Here is a 13,514-nt window from a genome sequence, read left to right on the forward strand (position 1 = left end):
TTCCTTCAATGCTATATTAACTATCTATTGCTGCATAACAAATTGCCCCAAAGTTTAGCAGCTTGAAATAACAGGTATTTATTATCTCACATAGTTTCAGCACAGGACATTTAATTAGGCTGTAGTCAAGGTATCAGTTGGGTCTGCAGTCATCTCTGGGCTTGCATGGGGCTGGAGGATTCACTTCCAAGATGGCTTACTCATGCGGTTATTGGAAGGAGGCTGTTTTTTGCTAGCTGTTGGTAAAAGACCTCAGTTCCTTGCTATGTAGCTTTCTCCACAGATGTCCACAAGAAGTCAGCTGGTTTTCCCCAGAGCAAATGATTTGAAAGAAAGAAATAACATCTCCTCTTATGACCTAACCTCTTAATTCACAGACCACCATTGCTGCCTTTTTCTGTTTACTGTGAGTGAGTCACCATGTCTAGTACACACTCAACGGGGAGGAATATACAAGAGCATGAACAACAAGAGGTGGAGACCATTGGGGGTCACCTTGAAGGCTGGCCACCACAGTCTGCTCTCCAGCCACTAATGATTCATGTCCCTCTAACATGCAAGCCATACCCTCACCCAAGGTACCCAAAAGTGGCATCCTATTGTAGCATCATCTCTAAGTCCAGAATTTTGTTATCTAAATTAGGTCAAATGTGGGTAAGTCTCCATGACTGTGGTGTCTTAAGTCCAGACCCTAGACCACAGTTCTACCCGATCTGTAGAAGTTTAAAACTAAAGAAAGAAATTATTTGCCCCCACACATCCAATATACAATTGTTGGACAGGCCTAGGATAACTGTTACGAGCATTCCTGTTCAAATAAGGGGAGAAATGGGAGCCACAAGTGAGTCACTGGTGCATAGTAATTCTTCGGCCCACTCTCAAAGTTGAGGAATAATTCTCCGTGTCTCAGCTCTATCATCTAGGCTCTTGGCTCCACCCTTTGAAGCACACTTCCTTTTTCATGTAGCATGAGTTTACAGATGAGTAATTTTCTCATCCTGTTCATGCTTCTAGAAGTTTGGAGGGTCCAAAGGCCTTTCATTTTGTACCATCTCAGTCCCTTCTAGTCCAAGCTGCATTGTTTCTTCTGATATAATGATCTTAAAAAACTGTAGTTTTCCTGTGAATCTCATTAGACTCCATTAGACAAAAGGCCCACCTTCAAATCCCTTTGGATAAGCCCATCTCTACAATGGGCTTCTGTTGATAATGCCAAGGGACAGGTCCTTAAGCTTCCTAGAGACCCTATTGTTAGAGAGATTCTGTGAGGCACATCTTCAATCTCTTTAAAGAACTGTTATTCTGACTAAATGGTACTTTGAGCCACCATCTTTGATATTTGAGATTTTTTTTTAAGATTTTACATCATTTTCCTCTCTGTTTTTCTCCATTCAACACATAATAATGGAGCAACTGGAAAATGGGAGCAAATATTTTAGACAAAGTTGACTTTTTCTTATTTAACAATATATTAGGCCACTAAAGGGGGTGGAGTTTGATGATATGAAATTATTTTAAGGCAGGACAGGATTACTTTTAAAAATAAAATTCTCTCTCTGCCCATTTGGGCCACTATCCCTCTTTAGACTGGATGGTGTATCTGCATTATACATTAACTAGATTCCTTTAGAAGTCTCAGGAGTGCCTGCTTGCCACCCCTCATCCCCCCCCAAAAAAGCAGTTTTCTCCTGGCACAAGGAAGGTAACGCCTTAGAAGATAACATTCCTTTCTCAAGCCTGTAAGGGCTCACGGTGACCCACTACTCGCCTTGTAGGTGTAGATATGGACCATGTAAACTGTCAGTATGTTCCTTGTTGAGTAACCCTTTGTCTGGAGAACATGTAATTGTGCTTTGACCCCCAACTGGCGGAACAGCCCTCAGCACTTTCTGAAAGATTGTCTCTTAGATTATAATCCTCAGGCTGGCTTGAATAAAATTCCCCATTTCTTTCTTTGATTGACTATTGATTAAGAGATATTTTAGAGTCACAATTCCTTGGTTTTTCTGGCAGTGTCCGGGATTTGATCCCTACTATAAAGCCATTTCTTAATTTTGTTTCTTTATTTTAATCATCCGAAGAAGCTGAGAACTTTCAAACTCATCAAGAGTATAAAAGTTTATCAGTCCACCCTCTTGCTTCTCTCTCTTCTCTCTCAATTTACTATAAACAGCCAGAAGAAACTAAGGGCGGGAGGGAGATCTTCATGGGTCCTGGACATATTCTACATCTTGACCTGAATGGAGATTACATGGTTGTATGAATATGTAAAAAGTAATCAGTGTGTACACTTAAGATGCATGAACTTTATCGTATTCCTGTTACACCTTATTATTTTTTTTAAAAAAGTGCTGTGGGTGTGCGCGCGTGCACGTGCGCGGGCGAGCGGGTGCGCGTGCGCGTACGTGCTCGCGCGGTGGCCGGAAGTGGGCCTGCATGTTGTGCGTGCGCGTGCGCGCGGAGACCGGAAGCGGGGCTGGCAGTCCGGGCCGTCGCTGGTCATGGAGGATCGGCCGGTGGACTGCGGGCCGCCCCGCGAGGGGCCGGCCGAGGAGGCCGAGCCCCAGGTTGCGGCCTGGAGCGGGGACAGCGGCAACGTGTCCCAGAGCCACAGCAGCGCCTCGGGGCCGTGGGAGGACGAGAGCGGCGAGCTGGGCGCGCCGGGCCGGGACCTGCCGCTGCTGCGCCGCGCCGCCGCGGGCTACGCCGCCTGCCTGCTGCCCGGCGCGGGGGTGCGGCCTGAGGTCGAGGCGCTGGACGCGAGCCTGGAGGACCTGCTCACCAGGGTGGACGAGTTTGTGGGCATGCTGGACATGCTGCGCGGCGACTCCTCGCACGTCGTCAGCGAGGGCGTGCCGCGCATCTACGCGAAGGCCACCGAGATGCGGCGGGTCTACAGCAAGATCGACCGGCTCGAGGCCTTCGTCGGGATGATCGGCTCCAGCGTGGCCAGGTTGGAGGAGCAGGTCGCCAGGGCGGAGGCCGAGCTGGGGACTTTTCCCAGCACATTCAGGAAATTTCTGCACACCATTAACGTGCCCTCCTTCTTCAACAAGGCGCCTTCCAGCAGGTCACAGCCGACCGGCTACGAACCCCCCGTCCTGTTTCGGACCGAAGACCACTTTCCCTGTTGCGGCGAAAGACCTTAAATCTGAGTCCGCCGGGCAGTGCTGCAGGAGGACACGGTCTCAAATTATCTTGAGTATTAATTTAATCAGTTGGAAGTCCTGTTACTAGACATACATGACATTGGTGTATGGAATTTTAAAGTTTTTTTTTTTTTGCACAATTTCCCTCTGTCTTCACTGTTTCACGTAGATGAATGATTTTCTACGTCTTCCAGTTCAAACTTGAAAACTGGTGCGGAGCGGGGTGGGGGGAGGGGAATCCGGGAAGTAAAATGAATGAACTTGGTTCACTGTGCCAGAAATGTTATTTTTATGGATTTTACAGGTTAACTGTTACTTTTTCAAGATTTGTATATTTGTATACTCTTAAGAAAAACTACTGAACCTTTAAAGCCTTGTTATTTCGATCCTAACAGTGATTCCGTTTTCTATAGTTTACTTTTAGGGTAGAAGGTAAATTATTAAACATTATACTAAGCTTTCCATATAATGGATTGTAAGCCGAAGGAAATTATACAGTTTCTGAGAAAGTATTGACTTACTGCAACTAATTCTGAGGCTGATTCTGAAAGTACAACCTCACAATCTTAATTTGTCCACAGCAAGAAGGTCTATACGTAATTGCCAACATTTGGTTTATCATTTAAATAATAAAAAATTTAAGTTTTACTGAAAACGCTTTCCATCTGAAAGGGACTTTACATATTTCCCTTCTTTGTTTGAAAGTTGACATGTTGTGCTTATGATTTTAGGAGTGGGAAAAAGAAAAGTGGCTTGGGGCTGGGGTCTAAGAAGCTTTGAGAGGAGCACCCCAAATGTTAGCTACTGTTTCACAGAATTATTAATGACAATGGTTTAACTGTTCATTTTGAGGGGAAAGAATTCTTAAATCATTTGTGTGAACGGCGGGTGCTAGGATTTTGTTCTTTCACAACCTGACAACATGGACTTCTAAAGATCCCGTGCAGCTACAACAGGCTTTGATTCTGGTTTTCGTCTGTTTTATAAGGTGGTCATTGTAGTCAGCAGAGCTCAGACAAGCATACAGCTCAGGCTGCTTTTGTGCCATTTGTCACAGGTCGTTGAGGTTGATTGAGTAGGTGTATTCTCACTTAGCTCTGTATTACGAAGAATCTGATCTTGTAATCTCAACCTTAGCTTTCATGGACCTTCTGTGTAACACAGTTACATTTTTTAATTCAGGCAGCTCACTGACAAATTGAAGAACTGAATTTAGAAGTGGAAAGAATGAGTAACCTACATTTAGTATCTGGCGACTGCTGGGCAGTGCTCTAAGGATTTATATGCCTATGACATACTCACTGAATATGAAAATAGCTTCTTTACATAACATGTATATTACTAAAGTGGTTTTTAAACTTGTGAATATTAAAAAGTCAGTAATTAAGACAAATTACGAAAAAGTTGAATAACTTTAAAGCTGAGATTTAATATCTGCATAATAGAAACCCCAAATTCCAGAACACATAAGTTAACAAGTGGGCTATAAAGTAAAACTTTCCTAACTAGAAATAGATAATGTTGCTATATATATATATATACTTATATATATAAATATGTATATGTATATATATATGAGAAAGTAAATTGTGTTGAGAAAATTAAAAGTATAATAACCAGTGAAAGTGAAATTCAGCTTAACAGTTTTTAAAGCTAATTATAAACAGTTTACTGGCAGGACATTTAAAAAAAACAGTCCTGGTTTAGAAGATAATTTGCTTATATGTGTCCCTTACCTCTAAGGGAACTTGGGCTCTGAAATTCTCTTGGTTAATTAGTGGTGTCCCAGAGGTTTCGACATAGAGGCGAGTGGAGGGCCTTGTCTGGAACGTGGACTTGAAGCAGACTTGCAAAGTACAGACACATTAGATAAAAGTCACTTTTCTGTTCTAGAATGCGGGTTGGGGGAGCCAGGCACACCCCAGCTCTCTTTGGCACTACCAGACCACCTTCAGACCTCCTGGCTCCCTCCTCTCCCACCTCTTACCAGCTGGAGAATTAAGAAGACCCTTGTGGATCTTGGAAAACTGGTCCTTCCCCCTCTAGCTAAATCTGTAACAAGTTGGGAGAGAGGCTCCCACTCCTGAAGCAGTAGAGTGAGGCCCAGTTTTTGTCCTCGGTGAGCCCTGCAGACCATCTCTGCTGCTGGGGTCTAGGGCTCCCCTACTTCCTAGAAGAATAAACAGGGATGGGGCTGGGGCCTAAGAAGGTTTGAGAGGAGCACCCTAACAATCATACTGGAGTCAGTTAACACATTCACTTCACACCTGAGAGCACAATAATTACTTTGAGTTTTCAGGAATGCACAGGATATCCCTTGTCCACAGGCAGCCTCGGGCATCCAGGAGTCACTTTGGACGCATACATACAATTGGGTACTAATTATTCACATGTATAAAATTGGGTACAAATGAGGTAGTAAGCACCTTGTGGCTTCTTATCCTCCAAGCCAGAACTTTTAGGACTATGAGTCTTGGACCACGTGTGAGGAGGTGGGTCCATCATGAATGTAAGAATGTGAATTCTGTCCTACGTGTTGGGAATGTAATTTGGTGCCGTCAGTATGGAAAACAGTATGGAGATTTCTTTAAAAAACTAAAACCAGAGTTAACATCTCACCGGGGCCACTCAGCCGAACCTTAATGGTTTCCTGCTTCCCCCATCCCCTCTCCAAGCCACGTTTCACATAGCACACGGCGGCCAGAGGGGTCTTTAAAAACCAGACATCAGACACGTTGGGCTTTGCCTTAAACCCTCATAGATTTCCCTCATTATGTTCAAATAAAATCCAAAATTTGTGCTGTGGTCAGCCTGCAGGATCTGGTCCTCACACCCTCACAGACCGTGGCCTGGGCTTCTCTCCCCTCCGTCACTCAACATCCTTCCAGCTTCACCTCGGTCCTGGGACATGCCAGGCATGTCCCCCACATGGCACTCACCACTGTTGTGTCTGGGTCGTTATGTGATGACATCCTCACACACCTCCAGGCGGGCACGGGCTCTGACGGTCCTGCTCCTCCTGGGCTCTATGCTCACCTCGTGCCCAGCACGCTCAACACCTGAGTGAGTGACGCAGACCTGCAGAGTGAATACAGCTAGAAGAAAGCTGGGCACCCCGTGAGGCTTGTGGGGCAGACTGGCAAAAACAGTAACTCAGTCACATGTTTACTGGGAAATCAAGCACCATGGGAGGGCTGAAGACCTAATGGCAAATAAGATGTGGTTTTTCTCCCAAGAACTGGACAGGCCAGTGCGAGCGAGAGACTCAGACACGCACTTAGTCCAACCCAAAGTTCATGGACTAAACTTACTAAGTCCGCAGGGGTATTCCTGGGGCTCCAGGAAGGCCGCGTTCTTACCGTGCCTCAGGGATGCTGATCTAGAACGCGTAGAACTATCTTTCTAGAGACTTCATTTACAAAAGGTTAAAAATCATTTGTAAAACAACATTTTCCAAAGTGACCTAAATCCTTAGTCCCAGTAATAGAGAAGGAAATGCATTTCTTTTAGAATGAGATTCTTCTCTGTGATTTTCATCCTCAAAGGGGAGGGGTCAGCCTATGATTGCGGGAGACCCCGGGGTAGGAGGAAGGGAGTGACTGGGACAAATGCTCCTGTAATTCCAAGTGTCCTTGGCTGCAGTAACAGCTCCTTCCCAGAAAGGGGCGCTGTGGGAGAAGGAACAGCCACCTGAAAGCAGCTGGTCGCCCCCAGCCTTCAGGACTTAAACGCACCAGCATCTGGCAGGCAGAGCCACCAGACCCTGTCCACCAGAGGGGTTCACAGTGCGAGGACCACAGCTGGCTGCTCGCCTTGCACCGGGCGTGGGGGGGTGGGGACAGTAGCTGAGGGCAACACCCCTCTCCCTGTTTGCTGTCCTCGCCCCCCTGCTCTTCTCTCTCCTGAAACAAGCATGCTCATTTATTTATTTGCTTGTTGTTTTTCTGACTCCCCCACTAGGGCGAGGAGCATGGCCTTTGTCCATTTTGTGCGGCCCCGAATCTGTAGCACCTGGCACAGTGCTGGGCACACGACAGGAGCTCGAAACGCATGTGAATGAATGTCCAGGACTGATGTTAATTCAGCTCCTTGTCCTGGCAAAACTGATTTCAGTGTTTTCCTAGGGGGAAAAAAAACAGACCCCCTCCCCTCCTACACCACCTCCCTTCCCCTCATACAAAGTATCTGTCACTGTCTAGATTGTGAAATGTTCCCCAGAGACTTTCTCAGTAGCCCATGGTTCCCTGTGACACTATGACTCGAGATAAGAACCAGCAGGATGGGAGGGTTTAAGGGGCATGTTAGTGATGTGACAATTGTGGGTAGTTTGGGACAGATTGAAGTTCAAGTGCCAGCACTACTGCTTTATAAGATTGTTCAGGAAGGCATTCGAGTTGCAAACGTAAGTGTTCTTTGATTTTTTTTCTGTAATTTTTTTATAGTTCAATCATTGTTATTCTTTTCTCCAAAAAATTGTGGTAAAATACACATAACATAACTTACCATCTTAACCATTTTTTCGGCGTCCAGTTCAGTGGCATTAAGTACATTCACACCGTGTGCAGCTGTCAGCACCATCCCTCTCCACAACCCTTCATCTTGCAAAACTGAAACTCTGTCCACGTTCAACAGCTCCCCACCCCAACTCCCCCAGCCCCTGGGGACCAGACTTACAGTTTCTGCCTCAGTGGATTTGACTACTCTGAGGACCCCATGTGAGGACAATCACGCAGTATTTGTCTTCTTGTAACTAGGTTATTTCATTGAGCATAATGTCTTCAAGTTTCATCCACGTTGTAGTGTGTGACAATTTCTTTTTTTACTGAAGTATAGTTGACTTACAATGTTATGTTAGTTTCAGGTGTGCATCAAAGTGATTCTGTTGTGTATGTATATATATATATATTCTTTTTCAGATTCTTTTCCATTATAGGTTATTACAAGATATCAAAAGGATTTCTTTCCTTTTTAAGGCTGAAAAATATCCCATTGTGTGGACGGTCCACATCTTGTTTATCCTGTTGCTGGACACTTGGATTGCTTCTACCTTTTGGCTATTGTGAGTAATGCTGCTATGAAGGGGGTGTGGGGGGTATAAATATCTCTTTGAGACCCCACTTTCAGTGTGGGGGATATGCACCCAGAAGTGGAGTTGCTGGATCACATGGTGGTTCTCTTTTCAATATTTTGAGGAACCACCATAGTGTTTCCACAGTGGCTGCACCATTGACATTCCCACCAGCCGTGGGTGAGAGTCCTGGATCCTCCACAGCCTCACCAACACGTGTTATTCTTGGAGTCTTTTTGACCATGGCCATCCTGATGGGTGTGAGGTGATGAGGAGGCAGAGGTATTTCAGGGTAGATGATACCAATAGCAATGGTAACAATGCCACCAGGTGCTCTGTTCCCCTGTCTCCCTGAGTCACTATCCTATCCACCCTCCCCACCAGCACCCAGGAGGAGAGTGATTTATCTGGGCGCGGGGTGCAAGCCTTGGGCCTCCCGGGCTCATTTCTTGGCTGGGTGGAGTTACTGAATTACAGTCACTGTCCCCGCAGAGTTTCCTTCATTGTTGGCTTTGGCCGGGTGGGCAGATGGGCAGTTGTCCCTGCAGCCACTGTGATCTGCTCAGGAAACCCACCTTCCTGGCAGTGGGCAGCAGGGCCCAGGTAGAGCTCTTTGCCCACAGGGACAAGCCCCACCTCCATTCCAGCACACAGGTAACGAAGCTCGGAGAACAAGAAGGACCACTAACCTTCAGGGAGCCGAGCTGCACCCTGGCCTCCTGGTGTACCAGCTGAGCCCATCCAGGCTGGCAGGGATGCGCCACCTGCAGAACCCGCTCTGCCAGAGAGAGGCAGAAGCTGGATGCCAACTCTGACTTCAGAGACACCAATTCAGGGACTCCAAAGAAACCAAAAGAGGTGGGCGGCCACACTCAAGCTGCAGACAGGTATTGACTCACAGCTAAGAAGCCAAAAAACTACCGTCACGCAGGGGGCATACCACCTGGAATTTTGTTAATAAATTGCACACAGACCACCAAGACTTCAAACGGGATCTTCTCAGTGTCTTTTTTTGTTTCTTCTGCCTACTTTGGATTGAATTTGCTCTCCTTTTTTCTAGTTTCCTAAGATAGAAGCTCAGATGATTGATTTTAGACGCGTCTTCTGAAAGACGCGTCAATTTCCCTCACTGCGTTCCCCCAAATGCTGATGCGCTGTATTTTCACTCTCATGTAGCTCAGGATCTTTAACTATCTCTCTTGAGATTTCTTCTTTGACTCATGTGTTATTTAGAAGAGTATTCTTTCATCTCCAAGTATCTTGGGGTTTCCCAGCCATCCTTCTGTCCCTGACTGTCTGAGCGTGTACATTGTATGGTGGGTGTTCTTTTAAACATGAGGTGTATTTTATGACCTGTCTTAGTGGTCTATCTTGGTGAGTGTTCTGTGTGAGCTCGAGAAGAGTGTGCATTCTGCTGCTGCTGGATGAAGTAGTCTTAGTGTTTTTATTCTGAAGTCATCTTAGACTTGCAGAGAAGTTGCAAAAATAATTTAGAGAGCTCCCGCACGGCCTTCCCCCAGCTACCCAGTGACAGCATCTTACAAAACCATAATGCGACGGCCAGGACCTGGAAGCTGACAGGCACAGTACTACGAACCAAACCACAGACCTTATTTAGATTTCTCCTGCTTTTCCATGCTCTCTCTTTTTCTCTTTGTATATAGTTCTGTGAATGTTATTGCATGTAGATTTGTGTAACCACCACCCCAATCAGGATACAGAACTGTTCTGTCATTACAGAAAAAAATCTCTCGTGCTACCCCCCGTGGCCACCCCCTCACCACCCCAACGCCTGCAACCACTGATCTGCGCTCCCCGCTTATGTGTATAATTTTTATGTTGAGAGTGATATGTGAATGGGGTCCCAGCATACAGTCTTCTGAGAGTGGCTTTGTCCACACAGCACAATGCCCTGAGCTCCATCCAGGCTGTCCCCTGTGTCCAGAGTTTATTCCTTTTGGTGTCATGTTGTCTCTCTTCCCTTCTTGGAAAGAGGCCTTGACTCCTTTCCTCTCCCCCAGGTCTGGGCTCTGTGCAGGCTGGATGCTCTCCCGAGGGCCCTGGGCAGTGATTCCCCTCGGCCTGTCTCCACAGCCAGCATGGACTCTGCCTTGTGCCCATCCTCTCACTCACTTCTGCTAGGTGAGGACTGAGAGGTGATCTCATTTTTCAGACGGGAAGCAGAAGCACAGAGACGATGTCATTTGCTTCTAATCTGGCTGTGAGCAGAGTGCCTTGCATGCTGGAGAGCCACTCCAGCCCACCCCCGTGGACCACTGCGCCATCCCGCTCCCCATGCAGGATGCTCCCAGGATGGTCCAGGATGGAGAAAGCCTCTGGCAGAGGTTTCATCCATGCTGAGACCTGAACCAGAAGAGGGAGGCAGGCAGGCTGACCGCAATCGGCAGAGCAGAGCAGCTGAGGCCCAAGGGAACAACAAGGGCAAAGGCCCTGAGTTGGCCAGAGGTGTGGCGCCCAGGCCGTCTGTGAGGTTCCTGAGTGAAGACAGGGGAGGAAGGCCCTGGTGTGGGGTGTTCATCCCCTACCTGTGGGAATTCCACTTCCTGGCCATTTGTCCTGACTGTCACTGGACAAATCTGGGGCAGTGATAATGGGGCTCGAACCTGACCCTTGCACAGAGAAAGGACAGAAAGCCACACTCTTTCAGGTGGAGATCTGTGCCCATGTGTGTGTGCGGATGTGCGCGCGCGTGCGCGTGTGCGTGTGCGTGCGTGTGTGCGGTGTTGAGACAGGGTCCACTGGATGTGGGGGCTCTGGGAGCCCTCAGCCATGGGGGGCGGGGGACTGGATCTCTTGAGAAGGCAGAGGGAACGACACACAAGAGGTGGCACAGTGAAGCGGTGAGTGCCTGGTTCAAGGGCTGGACTACGTGGGTTCAAATCCCAGCTCAGCCACCTCTCAGCTGGCTTACTCTGGGAAATCGTATTTACTTCACCTTGCCTCAGTTTCCCCGCCTATAAAATGGTGATGCTAACACACCTACAGAGGAGCATGTGAGGAACAATGAGCTAATCGAATAGATTCCGCAATTAGCACCTCAGAATGGCGGGAAGGGCGGGGCGGGGGCGGGGCCACCCACGGCCACGCCCAGTGATGTCAAGGCTCCGACTTCGGTGCTCTTTCTGCATCTTAGTTTTCCTCTTGTATTTTATACTTCTTTATATTTCCTCCCAGTCTTAGAATCAGCTGGGATTAAAAAAAAAATTACTGCCTGATGAAATGTGTGGTTAGGAGCTGGAAGATACGTAACTTTCAGTGTCTTCTAGCCTTTGAAGTAACTGAGGCCCAGAGAAGCCAAGGAAACTACCTGAGGTCACACAGCGTATAAGTGGCAGAAATGGAAGCTGGACGCAGGCAGGCTGGTTCCAGGGTCTGAGTTCTTAGCCACGCCCCTGGATGGCCTCATCTATACATGCAGTTCTTTATTTTTCACCCAACAGACACTGTTTTAAGTTCATAACACGTTCTGGGTACTGGTCTGGGCATGGAGGACACAGATGTGAATAAGATCCAGTCTCTGACCTCAGGGAACAGTACAGGACAGACAGCTAAAGAGTCATCAAGGTGGTCCCAAGAAAAAACCTTGGCCTTCTATTTGAGGTCCGAGGTTGGGGTAGGCAGTCAGGGATGGCTCCCTGGAGGGGCTGAGGACTGAGCTGAGCATTGCAAGATGAGTCAAAGTTTGCCAGAGAGAGATTTCAGGGGAGGGGCATTCCTGGCAGAGGGAACAGCATGTGCAAACACACAGAGACAGAGCATATAATACAGTGGAAACATCTTTGTGCAATTAGAGTATGAAAATTCAGCTTGGCATACTGAATTTCACCTTTTTTAAAAGAAAAAAAAAACTGGCTAAGCACGAGATGGGAGCAAAGAACCTGCAGCTGGGCTGCTGGTCAGACTCCTACAGGCCTGCAGAGCCTGGGCCTCTTCTGCTGCTGGTTGACTTCAAGTAGCAGGAACCTCTGGGGCTTGAAGCTTTGAGACTAGAGGGGAGGACAGGAAGTGGGTGGGGCCTCCCAAGCCTCTTCAAAGACTGTGGGCTTTATCTGGGCCCCAGGAGTCACTGATGTTCTCCTCAAATAAGTCTGAGGGCACTTTAACCCTGTGGTCGTCTGGTCACCCCACGGCCACTGAGCAGGTAGTGGGTCCAATCTGTACCACACTGCCCCCTAGTGACCACAGAGATCTGTAAGGGTGTCAATGATGAGGGATCACCAGGATGACGGAGCCTGACGACGTAAATGGGTGTTGACCTCACTCTGCGGGAACTTGCCGAGGTTCAAGAGTTTGCCCGATGGTCCAGGAGGGGCAGGGCCAACCCCCACCACCAGCTCCCCCAAGTCAACGCAGGTTCTCAGGCCTTGGGCTCCTGGACATCCCGCCTCTGGTCACTAGAGGGCAGTGTTTGCAGCCAAATGGAGGTCCCCAGAGCTGAGGGCCTGGAGCAAGTTCTCCAGGCCTGTTTCCTCGTCTGGAAGCTGCAGTGGGACTGCCTGGACTCAATAGAACAACAAAACCTCCTGTGGACCTGCTGGGGGCCGGCCCTGTATCTTCCTCAATGACCACAATCCCATGAACCTCCTTACGTGGTTCCCACCAGACAGACTTACGGACCTGAACACTCCTCCAGGTGACTCCAGCTGAGACCCCGATGAGCCTAAATTCAGAGCCTAGGAAATCCATGAGCTTAACAAGTGGTTTTTTCAGGCCGCAAAGTCTTGGGGTCATTTGCTCCATAGCCAGAGTAATGGGACCACCCACCCTACTCTTGAGAGGGGAGCGGCTCAGGACCCCTGGGCAGGGAAAGGGCAAGGGCCTCGGAGTCCGGCCGGCCAGAGTCCGCGGGAGTCTCAGAGGAGGGGAGGGACCCGCCAGGCGGGGCCATCAGGGAAGGATGCCAGCAGAGTAACCACCGCGCAGGCAGGGAGGCTGAGCCCAGCGCCCTTGGAGAGCTTTGTTAGAGTGCCAAGTCCAAAGTCGGGGGAGGCCGGAGGTGAGGGAGAGAAGGGGCAGGCCCAGCGGCCTTGGAATACATCTCCAGGAAGATCTAAACAAGGGGAAGGGCGGGGGAATTTGACTCAGAGACTCTCTGGGGACTGCAGTGGGGAGGATGGGTGGGAGGATCCTGGTCAGAGGCCGGCCAACAGTGAGGAGGGTAAAGCCTACAAACACTGGATCCCAGCATCCCAGGCAGGTGGGTCTGCCTTAGGGCCCCCTCCTCCTTATTCCCCTTCCCCTCCCTCTTCCTGGTCCTGCCTACGGGGCTTCCAGGG

General features: G+C 48.4%; 1 protein-coding gene across 1 annotated transcript; it reads left to right on the top strand.

Annotated features, from left to right (window-relative positions):
* Positions 1-2,464: 2,464 nt before the first annotated feature.
* Positions 2,465-4,104, top strand: BLOC1S4 (biogenesis of lysosomal organelles complex 1 subunit 4). The gene has a single exon (XM_010998497.3). It carries the CDS (start codon positions 2,502-2,504, stop codon positions 3,147-3,149), a length of 648 nt encoding a protein of 215 aa, XP_010996799.3. The 5' UTR covers positions 2,465-2,501; the 3' UTR covers positions 3,150-4,104.
* Positions 4,105-13,514: the final 9,410 nt, after the last annotated feature.

The sequence above is a fragment of the Camelus dromedarius genome, chromosome 1, assembly GCF_036321535.1.
Source record: "Camelus dromedarius isolate mCamDro1 chromosome 1, mCamDro1.pat, whole genome shotgun sequence".
In the NCBI taxonomy this organism is placed as follows: domain Eukaryota; kingdom Metazoa; phylum Chordata; class Mammalia; order Artiodactyla; family Camelidae; genus Camelus; species Camelus dromedarius.